This window comes from Jaculus jaculus, chromosome 5 (genome assembly GCF_020740685.1).
Source record: "Jaculus jaculus isolate mJacJac1 chromosome 5, mJacJac1.mat.Y.cur, whole genome shotgun sequence".
Taxonomy (NCBI): domain Eukaryota; kingdom Metazoa; phylum Chordata; class Mammalia; order Rodentia; family Dipodidae; genus Jaculus; species Jaculus jaculus.
In genome coordinates this window covers 169,191,832-169,214,899 of record NC_059106.1, presented here as the reverse complement: position 1 = coordinate 169,214,899, position 23,068 = coordinate 169,191,832, and the positions used below count along the sequence as shown (strand labels likewise).

Below are 23,068 nucleotides of genomic sequence, written 5' to 3'. Positions count from 1 at the left end.
AAAACTCGAACACTGCTGGACATGGTGACACACGCCTTTAATGCCAGCATTTGGGAGGCAGAGGTAGGAGGATCACTGTGAGTTCAAGGCCAGCCTAAGACTACCTAGTGAATTCCAGGTCAGCCTGGGCTACAGTGAGACCCTACCTTGAAAAACCAAAAAAAAAAAAAAAGAGCTCTGTACAAACATATGCCTGATAGCTCTCCACTTTGTTTTTGCTTTTGTTCCTTGAAATGATGATCACTAATCTTAAGCACACCAATAACCAGACCCTATTTTTAAACTACATAAAGCCGGACAAGGGTTTAATTCAACTTTACACCCTAGATCGCAGACTATAACTCAAAGCTCTAATCACTTGTTCAGTGATGCCTGTGTCTAGCAAAATGATTTTGTCATTAAATAACAACATCTTGGGCTGGGGAAATGGCTTAGCAGTTAAGGCATTTGCCTGCGAAGCCTAAGGACTCTGGTTCGATTCCCCAGGACCTACGTAAGCCAGATGCGCAAGGGGATGCATGTGTCTGGAGTTCATTTGCAGTGGCTCTGCTGCTTCTTCTCTCTCTCAAATAAATAAAAGAAATAAAATATTAAAAAAAATAACATCTTCCAATGCAAACAAGAAGTAGATCTGTTGTTCCTATTTCAGAATGCCTAGACTTCGGTACTCCTCAGGCAATGGCTGACAGGATGTATGTAACTGCAATGTTAAACTCGTTTTCAGGGGCCTCAGCTGACGTACAGATGGAGAGGCTTATAGTGTCTGTTTTTAGCAAAAGGAAGTTGTAACTATATTCGGTTTAATACCTAGTAGCTTATATCAGAAACCCTTGTAGTTCTTTTTTTTTTAATCTTTGATATTTATTCTGAGAAAAACCAGAAGAAATCAAAAAGATAAACATACATTCTATTAGTTCCCATTTCCAAATAGCATTAGAGACTAAGTCAGAGATGACAGAAGTATAGGAGAGAGGGGAAGAAGTGGGAGGAGGGAGAAGAGAGAGAGAGAGAGAGAAAAGTCTGCTGTTTCAAATAATTAGAACATTCAAGACAGCCTTCTCCCTGCTGACTACAGCTTGCTCGAAGGCATAACTACTATTTTTTTAATTTATAGATTTATATATTATATAAATTCAACAGATAAACAATGATATAACAATTACAGGCATTGTAAAGATTTTAGACTTTTTTTAAAAAAGTAAATGCTTGCTTAGAAATAAAATGCTACTTTTCAAAATACAGAATTGGATTCCAATAAAACAATTTAATAAAATAAGGCACAATGTTTAATAAGGCAAAATTCACAGGAGGCTACATACAGTTAATATAAGATCACTTTTTGTATGTCCTGAGGGAGAGGGAAAGAAGCTAAACTAGCTTAAACACTGTTTTTAGGACATTTGCCAGATTAATGTAATATGTAAATTGGATACAATAAACTAGATGTTTTCCGGAAAACAATTTAGTTATTGAATATTTCAGAATTACACTTTTAATTATGTATATATCCATATAGATATTCCTAATTCCAAGACTGAAAATACAAAATTTTAAGAAATTGGATCATAAAATTTTGACCAAAGTAAAAGTAACATACTTTCAGCATCCTTTGTTGCTACTTTGAAGTCCCCAATATTATAAAGTTAAAATTCTGGTTCTTTTAGAAGGTTCTCCCATATTTTTGTTTTTAATGAATATAACATATGCTCAGAATATAACATCTCAACCCAAGTCTCAACATGACTTGTAAAGTGACTGCTTAGGTTAATATTGTCTCTCACAAATCAGTGGTTGACCGTTTAAAACAGTGAAAAGTGCTTTTTCCTAAACATCAGTTATAGACAGAATTGACCATTATGTCTTTCAATACTAGTTACTTCCCCTAGCTGGAACTGTGTATAAGACAGTTTGCTCCAACTTATTTACAGCCAGAAGAACAAAGTATGTTCCTGTGGATGCAGATGGGTTTCCACCATGGCTTTCTGGTCATAACTACTATTTTTAAAGTTCCAGGAAGGCAAAGAACAAAGGAGTTTTGCCCATACTTTCCCAGAAAATAACTCTGCAAAAACGGTCAATGCAGAAAAGCATGCCATTACAGCAGTGTGACAGGAGGTCTCGGTGCTGTGTTGGGACAGCACGGTTCTCAGGCTTGCTGAAGCGCATGGCGACTCCTCAACACTGCCACCAACAGGGAGCAAAGCTTTTATACAATGTCATGTCTCGGGCTGGAGAGATGGCTTAGCGGTTAAGCGCTTGCCTGTGAAGCCTAAGGACCCCGGTTCGAGGCTTGGCTCCCCAGGACCCATGTTAGCCAGATGCACAAGGGGGTGCACGCATCTGGAGTTCGTTTGCAGAGGCTGGAAGCCCTGGCGCGCCCATTCTCTCTCTCTCCCTCTATCTGTCTTTCTCTCTGTCTGTCGCTCTCAAATAAATAAATTTAAAAAAAAAATGTCATGTCTCCACTGAGTGTCCACTCTAATATGCTTCAAATGCAGGACATCAACACATAGCTCATTAAACTAACTCTTAAGTGGCATATGAGTGGAATTCATTTGCAAGAGGCCTTGGTGTACCCATACATACACTCACTCCTTCAAATAAGTAAATTTTGGTCTTTCTTTCTTTCTTTCCTTTCCTTTCCTTTTTCTTTCTTTTTTGAGGTAGGGTCTCATTTTAGTCCAGGCTGACCTGGAATTCACTATGTAGTCTCAGGGTGTCCTCGAACTCACAGCGATCCTCCTATCGCTGTCTCCTGAGTGCTGGGGTTAAAGGCGTGTACCACCATGCCTGGATAATTTAATTTTTAAAATTCATTTATTTGAGGGCGTGGTGGTACACGCCTTTAATCCCAGCACTCGGGAGGCTGCGGTAGGAGGATCACTGTGAGGCTACCCTGAGACTACATAGTGAATTCCAGGTCAGCCTGGACTAAAATGAGACCCTACCTCAAAAAATCAAAATAAATAAATATAAAAATAAAAAATAAATTATATGAGAAAAGAAAATATTAACAAAAATTTAAAAGAAAAAAATTGGTGCCAACACAATTGGAAATCAACTTAAGCTACAAATGGAAGCCTTTGGCCTGAAGTAGTTCTCTAGCCTGCATAGCTATGGCTGACAGACTTAATACCAGCACTTAGTGATTATAGAAAATGCCTTCACTTTGACCATTATAGAGCCAGTTGTGACAGACGTGTTTAGAGTGGGCAACGAAGCAGATGAGCTCTTCAAAGCAAACCCACCTGCTAACTGTACACGCTACGCTCCTCACTCACCACAAGCCAGCACACCCACATGGGTTACAGCCACCCCAAATACCTCCCCACTGCTGTGCTAGTAATTACTCAAACTTTTCACACTGTAGCCACAGAATTCAGCCTTCCCACCTTATCTGCCAACTGCGAGGTGGTCCAGGAAATTGGATATTTATATTCTTCTACTGAAGGGTAGCAAAGGCCATAGTAGAATTATTAACTACCAAGCCCATTTCTAAACCAGTGTGAATGGTCTGTGACTTTTTTACAGGCAAGTTAAACTTTATACTGGTTCTGCACTTTCCTCTTTTTGAGTCCCTTCTCCTGTGGCCCCGATCCTCCACTTTAGAAGAAACAGGGTGGGAATGGAAAACAGGGTGAGAGATTTACATTCAAACCTTATGTAAAATATTGCTAAGTATTGAAAAGCCTTTACTTATTCTTCTTAACAGCCATAGTAGGTATTATCCCCATGTTGCCCACAACTAAACCAAGGCCTGGAGAGGTTAAGTAATTGACCTAAAGTCCCCTATCACCTAGCAAGCATGTGATGCAGATGGTCCTGGAGGTCCGGTGAGCCTCATGCCAGAGCTCTGCCCTTCTCATTGTTCCTTGTGGTTCCTATTGGCTGTCACTGTTAGTGGCAGAAAGAAGTTAGGCAAAGAACTAGGAGGAAGACTTTAGGACAGGTCCAAAGTCCTTATCCTAGGAAATTTATTACTTCATTGGAATCACATTCCCAGAGCACCACACACCCATGCTCAAATATAAATATAAAAATACAAAATTTTTAACTTGTATTTTTCAATAGTGCAAATAATTAAGTGGTCTTTCCCTGGACTATATTGACCCAATAGGCAAAAAATTTTATATGTAAGGTTATCCCCCCCTTCAAACTATATACTCCAAATGTTCTAAGCATAGAGATTATATTATTTTGAATGTACTACAGGTCTTTGTCGATTGGTAAGTACTACAGAAATGTATACACATGGGTAGCAAACCCAGGGCCTTACACATGCAAGGCTACACTCCCAGGCCATGACTAAGTATTTTCATTTATAAAGGAAGAATAAGAGTCACAGAAACATCAATAACGTTTCCTAGCATTGTACTATCAATAGAGACCGTGGAGTCTGGCTTCTTACTTGTAAAGGTACTTTACATCTGTAAATAGGTTTCTAACCCTCCCGCTTATTCAAACAGTATTTTGTTTCTTCTTATTGCTACTATTACACAGTAGGTCCACACATGTTTTCTGAATCAAATACAATTTCAGTCTATTGAAGTAACCTACAAGCATATGTAATAGAACTTGATTTGTGACTAACATTATTTTATCAGTAAAAAATAAATTAAAATATGCTATGGATATCAAATACCATGTGCAAGTCCTAAGGCTCTTTGAACAACTTCCTTAAATGATGTAATATCTTTCTCCCAACAACTGGACTGTGTGTCACACTTGTATGCCTTCGAGAGATACTGGAATGCCTAAGAAAAGAGAAAGATCAGCATTTAGAGTAGTAAGTGGAATGCATATAGCAAACTGTTTTCTGGACGTCCTATGGGTCTAATTCCAAGTTGAAAAACGAGCATTTGTGTCATGAAGCCCTTCCTACAGTCATCATCAGATAGAGCAGAGATGCCCATCCCACAGCAATGAGCCCCCGTGTGAGATCAGTGAATACACACAGACAGCCATTTCCCCCACCCCAGGACACTATAAGGGCCAGGCTCAGAAACCCGTAGCAAGTGTTCGAGTTTCCACAGTATGAGTAGTCATCGTCTTAAGCACCTACCTTAAGAGAATGCTACATGAACTTTCTGAAACTATGGACTGGCTATTAGGTATGTAATCTCACAGACTTCAAAACACTTCTTCATATCATCTTGTAAATTCTTAAGGGAGAACCCTTAATTCCACATTTTCAAGAGAGTGCATAATTCAAGAAATGGAAGGACTGAAGGAGGAGTGTGTGCATGCGTGCATGTGACGTGTTCTGTGCATTGACAAGGCCATGGTAAAAGCCAGCTGTGTGGACAGAGGGAGGACAGAACAGCTAAGAATCCCACAGATTAGCTGGACTGTGGCAAATTCCAAACCCACACAAGGAGTACACTTGATTTGTTGTGGATGTTTTGAAAAGAAACAGAGAACAATGACCCCGACCTTGTAAACTCTGGGAGCAACTTTCCCTTCAGGCTAGGTTAGTGGAACAAGTGGGGTGTCTGCACTGCCCGTGCACAACTGTGCAAAACCCTCTAGACGAAAATCAACAAGTTCTGCCCATCTCTTCCTTCATCACTTCTGCAATGCCTTCTCAGATCTCACCCTCATCCTGTCCTTGTTTCCTGTGGAAGGCATCACAGAGTAAAGAACAAGAGGGGGCTGCTTGCTACATACAGGTCCTGTGAGGGAGCAGGCAGAGACCTGTGCAGGAGACAGAGGACTGCTATTGCAGAAAACTTCATGAATGGTAAAGAGAGGAAGTGAAAGCTCCTGGGTCGAAGACTGAGTTGATCTGAATGTAAGCACATGGATGCTGTCTTGCAGGTTACTGACCCTTCCTCAGCCACGAGCAGAGCCGAACAGGCACATGCATCTGCCGCCCTTGCCCAGGAGCCAAGGCGGAGGACGGGGCACTTACCTTCTCATTTTCCTCAGGCTTTTCACTCTGCCCGTCCCCGTGCACCTGGGCATACAGCCTCCAGATCTCTCCATCGTTGGTCACTCGGGATGTCACTCTCCCAAACAACTCCTGCAGCTTTCCTCTGAGGCCAGAGGCGACACCTCCACTTCGATCCGTCACCCCATTAACCACTGCCCTGACCAGAATCTTAAGGACCTTAAAAAATGCACAGAACAAAGTGAAGCATTAGAAGACACCAAACCTAACCAGAAACAGGCGATGACTACCACGCTCCTTGCTGACTGTAGAAGACAGCCAACCTAACATGGAACAGGCAATGACTATCGCGCTCCTCATTGACTGTAGAAGACAGCAAAGCTAACAAGGAACAGGAGATAACTACTGCACTCCTCGCTGACTGTAGAAGACAGCAAACCTAACATGGAACAGGCGATAACTACTGCGCTCCTCACTGACTGTAGAAGACAGCCAACCTAACATGGAACAGGAGATAACTACCGCGCTCGTCACTGACTGTAGAAGACAGCAAACCTAACAAGGAACAGCAATGACTACGGCACTCCTCACTGACTGGGAAACCTCATGAAGCCAGTTCAGATCTCACTGGTCCCCTCTGAAATGAAACAAAAGCTGGGTGTGGTGGTGCACACCTAGGGAGGCATAGGTAGGAGGATTGCTGTGAGTTCGAGGCCAGCCTGAGACTACACAGTATCTTCCAGGTCAGCTTGAGCTAGAACAAGACCCTAATTTGAAAAATTAAAGAGAGAGAGAGAGAGAAAAGAAAGAAACAAAAGTGAAGCCACCTGCTCTCTAGAGCTGAATGCTGACTGTCTTTCTGGCTGTGACCAGCCCCTCAGGGTCCTTGGAGGCTCTTCTGTCACAAGGTCCTGCATCTGAGTTTATCTCTTCTCACTTGGATCTATCTTCCTCCCTCCCCCCCAGCCCCCTCCTCTCTCTCTAGATTTGCAATTTCACAAGTTTCTCCCTGGAGCCCAGGACCATTGCCTAAATACCTGTTGGCAGGTCTCATCAACACCTCACACCTACCAGTCCAAGAGCAAAACAGATCTCACAAAGTCTCGAGGTGAACCTATCTTCTTGGGCCAGCAGCAAAAGCATTTTCTTCTTTCCCGTGTTTGCCACATGTAGCTGATCTGATTCACCATTCCTTTTGAAACTTAACCCCTGCTCCCTGTCATAGTTTGGGCTTCATAAACTGAGAGCGGCATTGTTGGACGCACCCTGACTCTGCTTTCAGGAGACACTGCTTCTCCTACATGCTGAGCGACAAGCTGCTAGTGTGCCTGGTGCTCAGAGAGCCTCGCCCCTCCCACCCAGGCAGCTCGCCGCTGAGCAGCTCCTCGGCTGGGCTTGCACACTCTAGCCCAGAGGCTTGGATGCTGCTGGGCAGGCTGAGTTGACCCCACAACAGGCTACACTGTTTTAACAAGACTTATGTCATAACTCCTTTAGGCTACATGTCTCAGTGTAGCTCCCTGGAGGCATAAAAATATATTTTTTTTTGAGGCAACCCAAAAGACTGGCCCCCCTTTTTTTTTGAAAGAAAGAATTGGTGGGCTAGAGCCTCCAGCTACTGTAACTGAACTCTAGATACATGCACCACCTGTGTGCATGTGCGACCTTGTGCGCCCGCGTCACCTTATGTGTCTGGCTTACATGGGATCTGAAGAGTCAAACATGGGTCCTTAGGCTTCACAGGCAAGTGCCTTAACCACTAAGCCATCTCTCCAGCCCAAAAGCATGTTCTTTTTTAAAAAAAATTTTTTTTTAATTTATTTATGACAGAGAAAAAGAGATTCGGGCATGCCAGTGCCTCTAGCTACTACATACGAACTCCAGACATATGTGCCCCCTTGTGCATCTGGCTTACATGGGTCCTAGGGAATTGAACCCAGGTCCTTAGGCTTCACAGGCCAATGTCATAACGGCTAAGCCATTTCCCCAGTCCTCCCCAAAGCATATTCTTAATCTACTCCTTTAATGGGAACCCAGGGAGTCATCTAATATCCTAGCTTGAGGACAGCACTCTAGGGCTTTGCTGCTTATGCAGTCCACCCACTGCCAGGACTGAGAACTTGTCAGAAAAGCAAGTCCTGGGAGCTGGGCATGGTGGCGCACACCTTTAATCCCAGTACTCAGGAGGCAGAGGTAGGAGGATCACTATGAGTTCAAGGCCAGCCTGAGACTAACTACATAGTAACATCCAGGTCAGCCTGAGCTAGAGTGAGATCCTACCTCGAAAAACCAAACAAAAAAGAAAGGAAAGAAAAGCAAGTCCTGGACAGAGGGGCTAGCCCATCCTGGGGAAATGGGACTCCGTATTTCTAATAAGTTCCCAAGTGATGATGATTCTTGAGGTGCTACAGACCACACTTTGAGGAGCAAGATCTGAAGAGACAGGCACATCTTTACCCCTCCACTGAACTTCAGTGACAACCCACATGTCAGCATCATGTGGCACCAGTGTCCTTCATGGCTTCTGACACACAGTACTGACTAAATACGTGTGCTGAGGGGAGGGTCAACAGAACACACATCTGTCAGAAAGTGCTGCTGAGAGAAATGCAGCCAGTGTCTCCTCTAGAACATTCTGATTTACATATGAGCTACGGCCAGGCAATTGAGGCGCCCCTGGAATGAACATAAATGCTTTTAAGAATGTGAATTTAGACTCGTGGTATTAATTACAAACAGTAATAAAAGTAGATAGAACATAATTGTGCATTTCCTTTTTTGTTTGAACAAAGTATATTATTTCTGCCTCTAAATTCATATTTCAGATCCACATGTGTAATTTTAAGTCTAAAATCCCGTTTGTGGTTTCAAATTGGAGAGCACTCACACGGGAGAAGCAGTGGAGAACGGTGCAAGTCGCAGGCGCTCCCTGGGCAAGCGTCGCGCCAGCGCGCTCGAAAGGGAAGCGCCGTCAGGTAGCTGCCAACACCGAACACATGACGCACCTGCGTGAGCAGACGACTGCGCTGCTTCCCCACTCTCAGTGGCCCAGCGCCCATCCGCCCTCTTCACCCGCTTCAGGTAACAGTGCGAGAGACAAAGCTGCTCTTCGTGCCACTAGAAGTCAAGAGCTTTAGTACAGGTAGGAGAAAAGTTGTTGCTGGTGGCAAGTGTGTGTAGGAAGTGAAGACGGAAGGCTCAACGAGACAGGGAAGGAAGGGCGATACAGAATCCACTCAATTAATATGCAGACTTCACAGGACGCGGAGGTGAGGGGAGAGACGCTGAGTGACTAGTGAAACAGCTAGATCCAGAGCTCAAGGAGTTGGGAGAACAGACGAGTCATTCATGGTCATGGCAGACACTACCCAGAGGCCCTGTTGGGTAACAATAAGGCTGAGGATAGGGTCTTAAAAAACAGTATTGGAGAAGAAAACCGAGTGCACAAATGAGCCTAAAAATAAGAGTGGAAAAGTGATACCACAGAAACTAAGGCAGGAGAAAGTCTGCAAAGAGCTGACCTAGAAAAGATAAGGACTGGAAGCTTGTGCAGCACTTGGCCACAAGGGTAAATAATTGTATTTGAAACCAAAGCCAGAACAAGAAGGGCAAGAGAAATATGAACATCATACCCACACACTCTCTGACTGCGTCACGGCACTGTTCAAAGGGATCTACACACACAAGTGCTTCCCAGACTGCACAGCAACAAGCCCACGGCAACTATAACAAGCACTGCACCGAGAGGGCATGCGCAATCGCTCCTCACGTGGCTGGCTTGATCTCCCTCCACTGCTGCTCTCCTCTCTACTGCCTATGGGTCTAAAAGGACCCAGCCACGGCATGCCTCAGCCTCCCACGCTCCACGTGTGCTTGGGCGCTCACTGTGCCTCCAGCACACGGCCTGCCTCACTTCTGCAGCTCGCCCAGGCACCGGGAAGCAGGTGCCTTCTTTCTCCACCTCGCACAGAAGGAAAGCGCGGGCTGGCCCGAGTCGGGGTCACCCAGCAGGGGAGGGGCAGGGCTGAGTTCTGAACCCGACTGACGGCTGGCAGCTGAGCTTTGGTAGGGCTGAAGGGAGGGCAACAACCGCAGTGGGCGCAGTGCAGATACGTATACACAGCCCTCCCTTGGGCCAGGCGCCTGCGAGGCCTTTCAGTCATGCAGCCACGCCTGTGGAAGGTGCGCTCTGCTGCTGAGGGTGGCGCACAGGTGGGTTCAGCAGCTTCTCCCAGGTCAAACGCTTGAGCTCTGTGGACTGAAACTCAGAATCCAACCCAGATCCTGCTCGCAATATGGCATATCATTGACAAAGCACAGCTACCTGCTCCTCTGTTATTTCGTCCTTCCTAAGAAGTCTTATACTGGAGACAGTCCTCTTTCGTGATTATGCCTGCAACTTCTGTTGGTTCGTTAGCCTTTGCTAAATCTGAGATCAACCACAATCAGACTCTGTGTTTTGTTCTTTTTAGCTGAAAATTTTCAAGACATTAGAGCTAACATAAAACAAAAGAGGGGGCTGGAGAAATGGCTCAGTGGTTAAGATGCTTGCCCGAAAAGCCAAAGGACCCAGGTTCAATTCCCCAGGACCCACATAAGCCAGATGCACATGGTGGCGCATGTGTCTGGAGTTCATTTGCAGTGGCTGGAGGCCCTGGTGTGCGCATTCTCTCTCTCTCAAATAAATAAATAAGTAAATAAGACACTTCTTTTTTTTTTTTTTGGTTTTTTTTTTTTTTTTTTTTTTTTTTTTTTGGTTTTTCGCAGTAGGGTCTCACTCTGGTCCAGGCTGACCTGGAATTAACTCTGTAGTCTCAGGGTGGCCTTGAACTCATGGCAATCCTCCTACCTCTGCCTCCCGAGTGCTGGGATTAAAGGCGTGCGCCACCACACCCGGCTTAATAAATAAGTAAATAAATAAATGAATGAAATATTTTAAAAAGAGAGAAAATAAAATTCCCATTAGTCAAATAAGACAAATATAAGCCTACTAACATTAGATCTAATTTCTTTCTAATCATCACTATGTGTAAGTTTGATAATATATAAGACATTTTACCTTTTCCATTTAATATTATGTTAAAAAATTTCATATGCTCTTTAAACACCTCACTTAGATTCAATAGTCCACTGAGTTTGTAGACCACAGCTTATTTAACATTCCTCTGTGGCTGGACAGGCCACTCGCTTGTATTGTCACTGGTAATAGTAGAAATAAAACTGCTGTGCTCATCTCTGTACTTAAAAACCTTTCTCAAGGAAGCTTTCCTTGGGTTAGAATTCCAGGAACAGAATTGTAGAGTCACAGGAAAAAACACCTTAAGACTCTAGTGGTTAGATGCTTCCTAAAAAAAACTCAGTTAAATTAGACATCACTTGTAGCAAATGAAGATCTGCCATCTTACCGCACACCGCCACTGGGACAGTCTTTGAAAGCGGAAATTTTTGAGTCAGAAGCCAGGTGTCATGGTGCACGCCTTTAATCCCAGCACTCGGGAGGCAGTGGTAGGAGGATTGCTGTGAGTTCGAAGCCACCCTGAGACTACATAGTGAATTCCAGGTCAGCCTGGGCCAGAGTGAGACCCTACCTGGAAAAAACAAACAAGCAAAAAAAAAAAAGTTCTACAAAAAAAAAGAGATGTTTTTATTATCATCAGTGAAATTAAATCTTTCCATTTCTTTAAGCATTTTCAAATGTTTGGAGACTAAATATATTTCTAGAACCTCAAGCCAGACAGAAGCAGCCCAGGGTGGAATGTTCCAGGTGTTCATAGATGGCCAGAAAAGGGCTTCGGGTAGACCTTTTCTTGTTTCATATGCTACCTGCATGCCTTATCAGGCCAAAGGTCCTGGATTCGGGATGGGAGTTTGGCAACAAAGGTTCAGGTGACCTGCAGGAGCCAACAGGTGATGAGCCATCCTTCGTAAAATAAACGGGACCCGTGTGGGCAAGGTTTTAAGGGTCAAGTTTAGGAAGCCATCCAGTTTTGTTCACAGGACATATCCTCAGGCAGGCAAGAGGAGGACCAGGGCAGTGCTGCCAGCACTGACACAAGCCCCTGAGGCACTCACCTGCACCAGGAACCAGCCTCTGCGGTCAGTACAGCAGCAGTCAACATCCCTGTCACAACCCAGCCCTTCTATGATTGGTGGCCCCAGAACCTAGTCACTGACCAGAAGTTGTTTTATTATTTGTTTGTTTCTTGGCATGCATCATGTGCATATGTGTTGTTCGGGGGGCGTGGAGATCAGAGGCTGACATTGCGTAGTCTTCCTCAATCGCTCTCCACCTGAGAGAGGGTCTTCGCTAAACATAGAGCTCGCTGATCCATCTAGACTGACTAGGCAGCAAGCCCCAAGAGTTCTCCTGTCTCCACCTCCAAGGGGCTGAGACTACAGGTGTGTACCTCCATGCCCAGCTTTTCTTTGGATACTAAATCTAAACTCAGATTCTTATGTGTTCACGGGAAACATTTTACCATTTAACCATCTCCTCTGCCCCAAAAAGGTTTAAATATTAAACCTCTTTATCACTTCCTGAATGAAACAGAGGTTTTGTGTCATGATAAATCATGTGCACTCAGGGCGGAAGAGATGGCTCAGCTGTTAAAGGCACTTGCTTGCAAAGCCTGATGGCCTGAGTTCAATTTCTCAGTATCCACGTAAAGCCAGATGCACAACATGCATCTGAACCTCGTTTGCAGTGGCAAAAGGCCCTGGCATGCCCATACACTCATTCACTTTTTCTGTCCCTCTCCCTCAAATAAATAAATTAAAATGTTTTTTAAAAAAAAAAAAAATGTGCTCTGGGCTGGAGATGGCTTAGCAGTCAAGGCTCTTGCCTGCAAAGCCAACCTATGTTTGATTCCCCAGAACCCATGTAAACCAAATGCACAAGATGGCACATGTGTCTGGAGATTGTCTGCAGAGGCTACAGGCCCTGGCATGCCCATTCTCTCTCTCTCTCCCCCACTGTCCCTTCCTCTCTCTCTGTCTGCCTCTTTTTCCCTCTCTCTCAAATAAATAAATAAAAATAAACTTTAAAAATGTACTCTTGGGCTGGAGAGATGGCTTATCAGTTAAACGCTTGCCTGTGAAGCCTAAGGACCCGGGTTCAAGGCTCGATTCCCCAGGACCCATGTTCACCAGATGCGCAAGGGAGCACACTCATCTGGAGTTCGTTTGCAGTGGCTGGAAGCCCTGGCGCACCCATTCTCTCTCTATCTGCGTCTCTCCCTCCCTCTCTCTCTCTCTCTCAAATAAATAAAAATGAACAAAAAGAATTAAAAAAAAAATGTACTCTTAACCCCAAACTCATGTCAGTGTTTACCATACTTCCTTTCAATGTTTTATGGCAATAATGAAGATGCTGATGACACCAGCTACATTTGAAAAGAACTGAATGTGCTCGGCACTGGGCAAGCCCTTTCCATATATGAACTCATTCGACTCTCAAACACTCCTATGAGGGAGATGCTATCATCATCCCTAGTCTCTGAAGCTGGGGCAAATGGGGTTAAATTACTTGTTCAAAGACACACCGCGAGTAGCTGGCAGAGCTGGGCTGTAAACCCGGCTATGTGCCGAGTCTGCCTTTACCTACACTATCATTCTGCTTCCTAAGGAATTCTACTTTCAATATTTTGCCCAGGTAGTTTATTTTGGTGTAAGGACTGAGGCAGAGCCCAAGCTTTCATCGTCAACGTTTGGTCAGCTGTTATGTGCATACCGAGCACTCTATCGTACCCCACAGACTTTAAAATGCCATCATCACCACGCACTAAATTCTCCCTGCTACTTAGGTCTGTTCCTGAATTCTCTATTCAGTTCACTTCATTCTTGTAGCAGATGTTAACTCTTTATATAAGGCTATGATTAGCTTTTGCCTTTCTTATTTGTTACAAATATTCTGTCACATGTTTTTAAATGTGGTCATAAAAATTCCTTCCCATTTTCTTTTTGTCTCAGGGTTCAAGAACTTTGGTAAACATTATGTCTATTCCAAATTTCTCTATGAGGAAAAAATAACTGGCAATATACTTAGTCCATTTGTAGTTATTTTGGTATATCATAAGATATTCTAAATAAAAATTTTCAGCCTGGATACTTAGGGAGGTTTTTAAATGATTAGGAGGAGGTAACTTATTGTGATAACCAGGGAACGTTCAGAGGGACAGGTAATGTTAAATCAATCAATCACAGTGAAGTGTCTTCTACTTTTCCCTGGATCTAAAATGTAATCAGGTTCAAACCTCAATCATGCTCATCTTAAGATGTGGAGGGCCGGGAAGATGGCTCAGTGCTAAGCACGCAGAGCACAAGCATGAGCACCTGAATTTGGACCCGCAGACACCTGAAGACCAGATGCTGTGGCAGGTACCTGTAATCCCCATGTGTCTGTGCCAAGACAGGAGGCAGAGGCAGGAAAACCCCCTAAGAGATCATGGGCCAGAGGCCTGGTGAACAAAGTAGTAAACAAGAGACCTTGCTTCCAGCAGAGTGGTTCTGAGCAGTGGCTGCTGAAAGGGTTGTCCTTTCCACACTGAACAGTCAGGCATGCTTATCAAAAATAAAGTGATGGAGGGATGGCTCAGCAGTTAAAGGTTCTTGCTTACAAAGCTTGATGGTCCAGGTTCAATTCCACAGTACCCACATAAAACCAGATGCACAAAATGCTGCAGCACCTGGAGTTTGTTTACAATGGAAGGAGGCCCTGGCACACCCATTTCCCCATTCTTACTCATTTTCTTTCTCTCCCTTGCAAATAAATAAATATAATTTAAAAATAATCTAATCATGTATACAAGGGCTTATTTCTGGACTCGCTACTCAAATCCACTGGTCTACATGTTTTCATTATGCCAGCACCATTCTGTTTTGATTACTTTAGCTTTGTCGTAAGTTTTAAAATCAGGAAGTGTTAAGTCCTCTAGCTTTGTTCTTTTTTTATATGTTCCAAGACTGTTTTAACTATTTTGCAATCCTTTAAGATAACACATGAATTTTAAGATAGGTCTTTCTATTTTTGTGAAAACTATACTGGATTCTGATAGAAATTTCACTGAAATATGTATATCACTTGGGTAAAATTGGTATTTTAACCATATTAAGTCTTCCAATCTATGAGCATGAGATAAGATTCCACTTACTTGTATAATCTTTAATCTCTCTCAGCAGTGGTCCTTCTGTTGTAGGCTCTGACATGCTAGGACAGGTATGTATCAACACGCTCTCCCTCACTTCTGAAGGAAGGTTTGCCTGATACAGGATTCAGACAGAGGCTCCTAGTTGATATTCTTGTTTATTTGTCTTAGGTTTCATGGGCTTTTAGTACATTTGACCTATTAGCCCACTGGTTTCTGATGAGAAATCCGATAATTACTCAGGATTTCTTGTACATGACAAGTGAGTAATTTCATTTTAATCAGTATAACAGCCCTGTAGTCAATGCCATGCCACTGGGTCCATGTAATAGCCTATAAACCGCTTCCCTTGATTCTAATTCACTTAGGTGGCACAGAACTTCTGTCTTATTTTGTATCCTAGAGCTATTTCTCCCTCTCTCACAGACCATGCCTGGCGTGCAGGATGGCTGTGGGGAAGTAACACTGATACCTGGGGAGGAGAGCGCAGACGGCCGCTCCCATAAAGGACTCACAGTGCTGAGAACACAGACACCAAGAAGCTCCACAAAAGGACAAGCCAGTGTGCGGCTTCCCCAGAGCTAACCTGCAAGTCCTGAGCCACATCTCATCACAATTTGGCCTAATGTGCAAAGCCTGGTCCTCTGAATCCTGGAGGCGTGCAGAGCAGAAAGGATTCATACTGCTTTAGGCCCTGTTACCAAAACTCTCAGGAAGGCTCCAGTGAAGTGATCCCCACCTCCCTGCGTGGCTAACTTTTGTAGCTTCACTCCAGGGCTCTCTGAGTAAGCTGCTGTTCCTGGCCTGATAACCCCAACCTTGACTCCTCAAACCCTAGTCATCAGGGTTAACATTTTCCTTTTTGCTCCTTCAGGGAGGGAAAAAAACTAAATAGTTGAACCCCGTGTGGTGCGCACACCTTTAATCCCAGCACTCGGGAGGCAGAAGTAGGATGATCGCTGTGAGTTCGAGGTCAGCCTGAGATAACCACATAATGAATTCCAGGTCAGCTTGGGCTAGAGCATGACTCTACCTCAAAAAAAAAAAAACAAAAAAAAAAAAAAACCCTAAATAGTTGTGAGCAGGACTTTAGGTCACATAAGGCACATTTTCAAGAACTGGTTTATAGGTTTTACTGCTTGTTAGATAGAAGACATCAACTTTATTAGCTCACCTCGCTCATTCTCTCATACCTCAGCACTAAGACCTGAGATACCCATTTCCAAAGCTATAATTTGTGTAAAGCCTATCTATTCATTCCCTCTTTACTTTAAGGTAATACTCAGCCACCATTTACTCCAGGACTTTTAATTTGGTTGGCAACTTGCCCCACTATCCATCAATAACACCTTCTCCTGCCCCCAAAGAAAATATCGAGTAGAAATCCACACAAAGAATACTACCAGTATGCAAGAAAATATACGATCCTTCATAGAATAGTCCAGAAAGAGCAAAACATAACTGGGGGTACAGATCTGAATGCAGTTAACTTAGTGGGGATAAGGGGTGGAGCTCAACTGACTAGAAGAGACTAAGAACTTTCTGTGGTGATAAAAATGGGAGTCTGGTTATATATTATATAATGGTCAAAACACATGAAGTTCACCATTAAGATACATGCATCTTATTATATGTAAAAGATAACTCAACTTTCAAGCATGACACAAAGAAAAAAACTAGGCATGCTCATGTTCTCCTTCATATGTGGATCCTAATTACAGATGATTGGGCTTCTGTGTGAGAAGGAAAAAACTCAGTAGCAGAGACCAGTAAGTTAAAAAGGAGATATAAAGGGAAGAGAAAGGAAGGGAGGAGGATACTTAATATGTTTGTATTGCATATATGTAAAGTAGAAGAATAAATTAATGGGGGTGAAAAGGCCCAAAGTGAGGTCAGGGGAAGAGATTGAGTAAAGGAAAGGTGGAGGGAGGGCTAATCAAAATCTAAGACAATGCAGATAAGTCATATGGAATCCTCCGGTTTCAGACAATGGAACATTCAGGAGCCACAGATTGTTGTTAGAAAATTTTCAGTGCCAGGGATGGGATACCTACAGTGAGTTGTTGGTCAGGGAGGTCCCTGATGCCCCCAAAACATTATAGGCCATTGCTGAGGCCCTTGGTTTCCCACCAGGAATCGATGGTAAGACCCTATTGCTGAAGACTCCACATACTTGGGCTGCAAGTCCACTGAAAAATCCTGCTGGAACTGAACTGATAACCTCCTCCATGTAGACCAGCTGACAGAAAGCTGGAAGAAGCCATTCTACATGTAGTTCAATGGGAGAAAGAGATACCAACAATGAAGATACTCAACAGTGGGCACTGCAAGCCTTATAATTGTCCAGCCAGGCCAAATGAGCCAATGGGTGCAATAGTGGCCCGTCTGTCGTGGTGGAAACCAACTATCCTCCAATTGGACTGGAGGCCTGCTCCATGGGAGGGAATACATCCCTGATACTGAAAATTTAAAACAGGGGTAGTCATGAGCCCCAGGGTATAACATCTGCTGATGTCTGGATAAGTGTGCATACTATGCTTATCAAACTGCCCAGTAAGCACTTCTCTTAATATTTATACCCTTATATTAATGCTACTCTCACTTTGGGTAGAGAATCTTCTCTTTTCAGATGGCAGTGACCTTGGGATGACTCAGAAGGTATCATAGTGCTAGAAAAAAGTGACTGGAGTACTGAGTAACATCTCGATCACACCTTTCAAGGCTCAGGGTCTAATGCAGGAGAGGTGGCAGAAAGAATGTAAGAGCCAAAGGAAGGGTAGGACTCCTTACAAAATGCTCCTCCAGACACAAAATGGCCTGGATATCCATGACCTCACTGTGCCTGACACTACCTACACAAGACCATCATAAGAGGAGGAAAAGATCATGACATCAAAATAAAGAGACTGATTGAGATGGGGAGGAGATATGATGGAGAATGGAATTTCAAAGGGGAAAGTGGGGGGGGGGGTATTACCATGGGATATTTTTTATAATCATGGAAAATGTTAATAAAAATTGAGAAAAAAAATTAGGCATGATTACATGTGCTCTTAATCTTCGATCCCTACTCGCTCTTTGGGTCTTAACTGCAAACTGAGGAATATTTAGTATCTACTGCAAATACTGTGTGCACGATGAAAGATAATCTATGCCAAACAGGTGGAACGCTGTAAGCACTCATCATATGCTAATTCTCATGTTTAAATAACAAATTAGGTCTCAATTATATAATAATTCCTTTTCTAAAATGACTGCCAACTTATAAAGTATAAAAGTAAGAAAAGAAGCAGGGCGTGGTGGCGCACGCCTTTAATCCCAGCACTCGGGAGGCAGAGGTAGGAGGATTGCCATGAGTTCAAGGCCACCCTGAGATGACAGAGTTAATTGCAGGTCAGCCTAGACCAGAGTGAGACCCTACCTCAAAAAACCAAAAAAAAAAGAAAAGAAAAGAAAAGAAAAAAAAAGGAACTAACTATCAAATCAACACTAAGATTTTTTCCAAGGAAACAAGTGTGGATATACACAAAGATTTGTGCACATGGATACGTCAGGCAATGTTTATAATAGTAGGAACCTGGAAAACTCAGCAGGACTAATTAAGCATGCACACAAAAATCAGCTTTATGGAGAGACACGTGAAAGTATATACAATCTAGATGCGAATATTAAAAAGCACCACTTTAGAAAAGCACTCCTCTACCACAGTCAAAGTCAGAACTTGGGGAAAAAATGATAAAAATTATACGTGTAATCTACCCATACACTTAGTCCTCTCATTATACAGGTAATCTACCCATCCACTTAGCCCTCTTATAAAAATTATACAGGTCATCTACCCATCCACTTAGCCCTCTTATAAAAATTATACAGGTCATCTACCCATCCACTTAGCCCTCATACAAATACTAAGGAAGGGCAAAGATGCAGCCAGTTTACTTCACTGCATTAAAATGAGTATGTTTACATATTCTCACACACTCACAATAGAAAAAAACTATATATATATATAATTTATTTTTTATTGGAGAGAGAGAGAGAGAATTGGCGCACCAGGACCTCAGCCACTGCAATCCAATTCCAGATTCTTGTGCCACCTAGTGGGCATATGTGACCTTGTGCATGTCTCACCTTTGTGCGTCTGGCTAATGTGGGATCTGCAGAGTCGAACATGTGTCCTTAGGCTTCGCAGACAAGCACCTTAGCTGCTAAGCATCTCTCCAGCCCCAAAATACATTTTAACAGGTGGTGGTACTAGCCTTTAATCCCAGCACTCAGGAGGCAGAGGTAGGAGGACCACTGTGAATTTGAGGCAAGCCTGAACTACAGAGTGAATTCCAAGTCAGTCTAGGCTAGAGCAAGACTCTACCTCAAAAAAAAAAAAAAAAAAGAAAAAGAAAGAAAGAAAGAAAAAGAAAAGAAATTGTAAGAATCCTTATCAATAAAGAAATGTAAGAAGTGAAATCAGCCAGTTTCACTGAAAACAGCAACACTAGATTCAGGGAAAGACTCCATCTCGAGGAAACATGTATAAGAATGACAGAGGAAACCTGGTTTTCTCCTCTGGCCTCCAGACACATGTGCTCAAAGACCATGCACATCTGCATTTACACACACATCATGCCACATAGCACACATGCATTAAAACCAACGTGTATGGGAGACACTTCTGATTCAAAGAATGCTGGAACTGAGCTAGCAGTGACATTAAATAAGCAATGCTGTACTATGCTTCTGATGCATGTTTTAAAATGTGAAAAGAATTAACTGCAAGTGTAAAACAGAATATAATGCCAATGTAAACTATTTACTTTGTCCCTGAGATCTTAGGAAGATGTTTCAGAAAGATCTTAACATAGAAAGATTTAGTCTCCTCCTGGTTGACTAGCTATCAGGATGCTAATAGAGCTATGCAGGACACAGCCTTTTGGGGGAAAGAATTCATCAATGGTGTTACCAGCACTGGACCCTGCAAGCTTTAAGGCTGACCTGCCAGGCCAAATGTGCCAACTGGTACAATGATGGCATGTGTGTTATGAGGGAGACCAACTGGTCTCTCATTAGACTTGAGGACTGCTTCATGGGAGGGAAATGCATTCTAGGTACTAAAAAGCTAGTCAAAAGCCTATAGCTGGGGAGGTCAAAGCCACAGGGGGTTAACTATTATTTCTGTCTGGCTAAATACATATATTATGCCCACCAAACTACTCTCTAAACACTTATGTGTATGTCCATATATTCACATTACTCTCAGTTACAGAAGCTTCTCTCTTCAGATGGTAGAGACCGCTGTGGCGACTCAAGACTCACCACAGTGCTAAGAAGTGAAGGTGGGGTACTAGTTCACTAAGCACTAAGTGAGACCGTGCACTCTAAGGCTCAGGGTCCTTTGTGGAAGAGATGGTGGAAAGAATGTAAGAGCCAAAGGAAGGGAAGGACTGCTTACAGTGTTGTCATCCAGACATAAAGTGGCCTTGATATTCATGGCCTCACAGTGGCTGACACTACCTGCACAAGACCTGCGTAATAGAAGGAAAAAAAATATGATGACATCAAAACAGAAGACAGACTAGTTGGAAAGAAGAGGTTCAGTGGAGAGGGAGTTTGGGGATTGTGATCAGAGTATACTGTCTATATTTACGGACGTTGTAAATAATTTTTTTTAAAAAGGATCTAACCAGGTGCGGTGATCCATGCCTTTGATGCCTTTGATCCCAGCTGAGGTAGGAGCTACAGCATGAGTTCCAGGTCAGTAAGACCCCACCTCAAGAAAAAAAAAAAAAAATCCCCTTCCCCCCAAAAAAGGGGAAAGGAGCCGGGTGTGGTGGCGTACGCCTTTAATCCCAGCACTCGAGAGGAGGCAGAGGTAAGAGGATCGCCATGAGTTCGAGGCCACCTTAAGACTCCATAGTGAATTCCAGGTCAGCCTGAGCTAGAGTGAGACCCTACCTCGAAAAAACAAAAAAAAAAGGACAGGAAGACCTTAAAAATCCCAGTTGAAGTGGACAAGATGCAAGTGCCATAAGCAGGGCGCAGTGTGCTGACTATGTTGACGCCATTCTGAGCACCGTCAGTGCTGCCAAAGCTCAGAGGAGGAGGGACAGTCTCCGTGAGACTCTCAGCCATGTGCACGGATGGGACCCGTGTGATGGCTAGAAGACCATGCAAACGGATCTGCTGCAGTACCTACGCTCTCTAGGATACAAAACTCTGCCATGCTCCCACTCATTTCACATTTCATGATTTATTTATTTACTTACTTGGGCTGGGGATCAAACCTAGGACCAACACATGATAGGCAAGTGCTCTGTCACTGAGCTACCTCCTCGGCCCCCACATTTCAAGCATGGGAGGAACGTCAGGAACTGAGGAGTGACAGTCAAGATCACTACTCCAGGCAGCTAAGTGGATTTACTGGTTAGAAATGTTCTCTAGTAAGCTGTGCGGAGTGTAAGCCTAAACACAACCTAATTAGTCAGCAGAGCCGGCAGGACAAGTGCGCACGTCAGGACCGCGCTTGCACACAGGACTGAGGCGAGCTCGAGTTTAGGACTGGGAACAGATAAAGTGTCCCAGAACTTGTGAGCTATACTATGCAGGAAATGTTCTTCATGGCTCTTTTCGCAATTCCACATTGATCGTGTTACTTTGTTAATTACTACAAGTGCTAACATGTTAAGTTTTCTAGCCTTCGAGCTCCTGTACATTCACTGCTTCAATCACAATTCAACCCAAAAAGTCTTATTTAATCCTACTGAATAACAAAAACAGTGGCTAAAAACCTCCCTCATTTCACCAAAAAGAGGACTAACTCATAAGTGTTACAAATACAATACCACTATTATTTCTATACTGTTCACACTCTTTGGAAGTATGCAGTAAGTGCTTGTTCAGTGAGTAAATGATGTAGCATTTACTCCTTATCACAGACTGTACTGAGTTCATAAGTAGTAACACAAATACCATTCTACTTAGTTTCTGCAGAATGACAGTACATATGTAAACCATCAGTCAGGTTTTCATAGCAGAGCCCCAGTAATATTGTTTATGGCTGCGCAGACACACTGAAGATTGGAATGCCAGAATCTGTACATAACTAAGAATATTTGGCTAAAGAACAACAACAAAAAAAAACCTTTTCATATAATACATGTGTTTAACAAATATATGCAGTATTTAAGGAAGCAACTTATACAAGAGGATTAACATAAAAACAGACTGAAACAACAAAATACGAATATCCTACCTGAACATCTTTGTATTGGTCTCGTAAATCCAAGAGCCGGTGGTAAGCTTTAATAGCTTCTGAGAACTCCCCTACGTCGGTGCTGGTGAGGATGTAGTTTTCCCAGATCTGCCAGTGCTCATAGTTACACTTGAGAGCTTCCTGTAAAGTCCTGAACGCTTTAACTCTGTCGAAGGTCAAAAATTAAGGAGAGCCACGATGAACCTTCATTAGGACATGTCACCACTGAGTGCGCACAGAAGACTAGTGTGACACTTATCTTCCGTGTTAATGCAGCACTTGGGAATTAGATATCCAAATAACCCACAACCACCTCAAATTTCCATAGAAAATTCAGTAACAAGCCCTCTGGGATATCTAGTATCCTATTCTGTTGACTGGGGACAAGGACATTACTTTATAACTGTGTCAATCACAGTATCGCACAGGAGAAGGCGCCCATCACGGGTTCCAAATGTGACAAGCTCAGCAACTGTGACTGCCCATGTCAGGCCAGAAGTAGGAAGCATGGCGGGAGGAGGGACCAGAGGCGAGGTCACAACAGAACAAAAGCCCCTCGTGCTCTTAAATACAAAACAAAATGCTACAACCTGGGAAAAAATCTACACAAAGGGCAGCCTACCAAATTAGTTACTACACTTAAAATGAATTTTAAGAAACAATCTATCAAGCCTTTAAACAAATTTGTTAAGAATATTGAAACAAAGTGATAACTTACATTTAAAATGAACAGAGATTTTCAAACAAAACCAAGAAGAAATAAAGAAAGAACAAGAAAAAAAGAATAAA

At 43.2% G+C, this 23,068-nt stretch overlaps 1 protein-coding gene across 2 annotated transcripts in view; it reads right to left on the bottom strand.

Moving 5' to 3' along the window:
* Ttc27 (tetratricopeptide repeat domain 27) overlaps window positions 1-23,068 on the bottom strand; it is a 125,862-nt gene that overhangs the window by 4,927 nt on the left and 97,867 nt on the right. For both annotated transcript variants that reach the window (XM_004667337.2, XM_045151126.1), the window contains exons 16-18: window positions 22,280-22,445; window positions 5,912-6,109; window positions 4,643-4,754 (exon numbers count right to left, since the gene is read on the bottom strand). In XM_004667337.2, coding sequence (XP_004667394.1) covers window positions 4,643-4,754; window positions 5,912-6,109; window positions 22,280-22,445 — 476 coding nt within the window. The remainder of the gene's footprint in view (window positions 1-4,642; window positions 4,755-5,911; window positions 6,110-22,279; window positions 22,446-23,068) is intronic.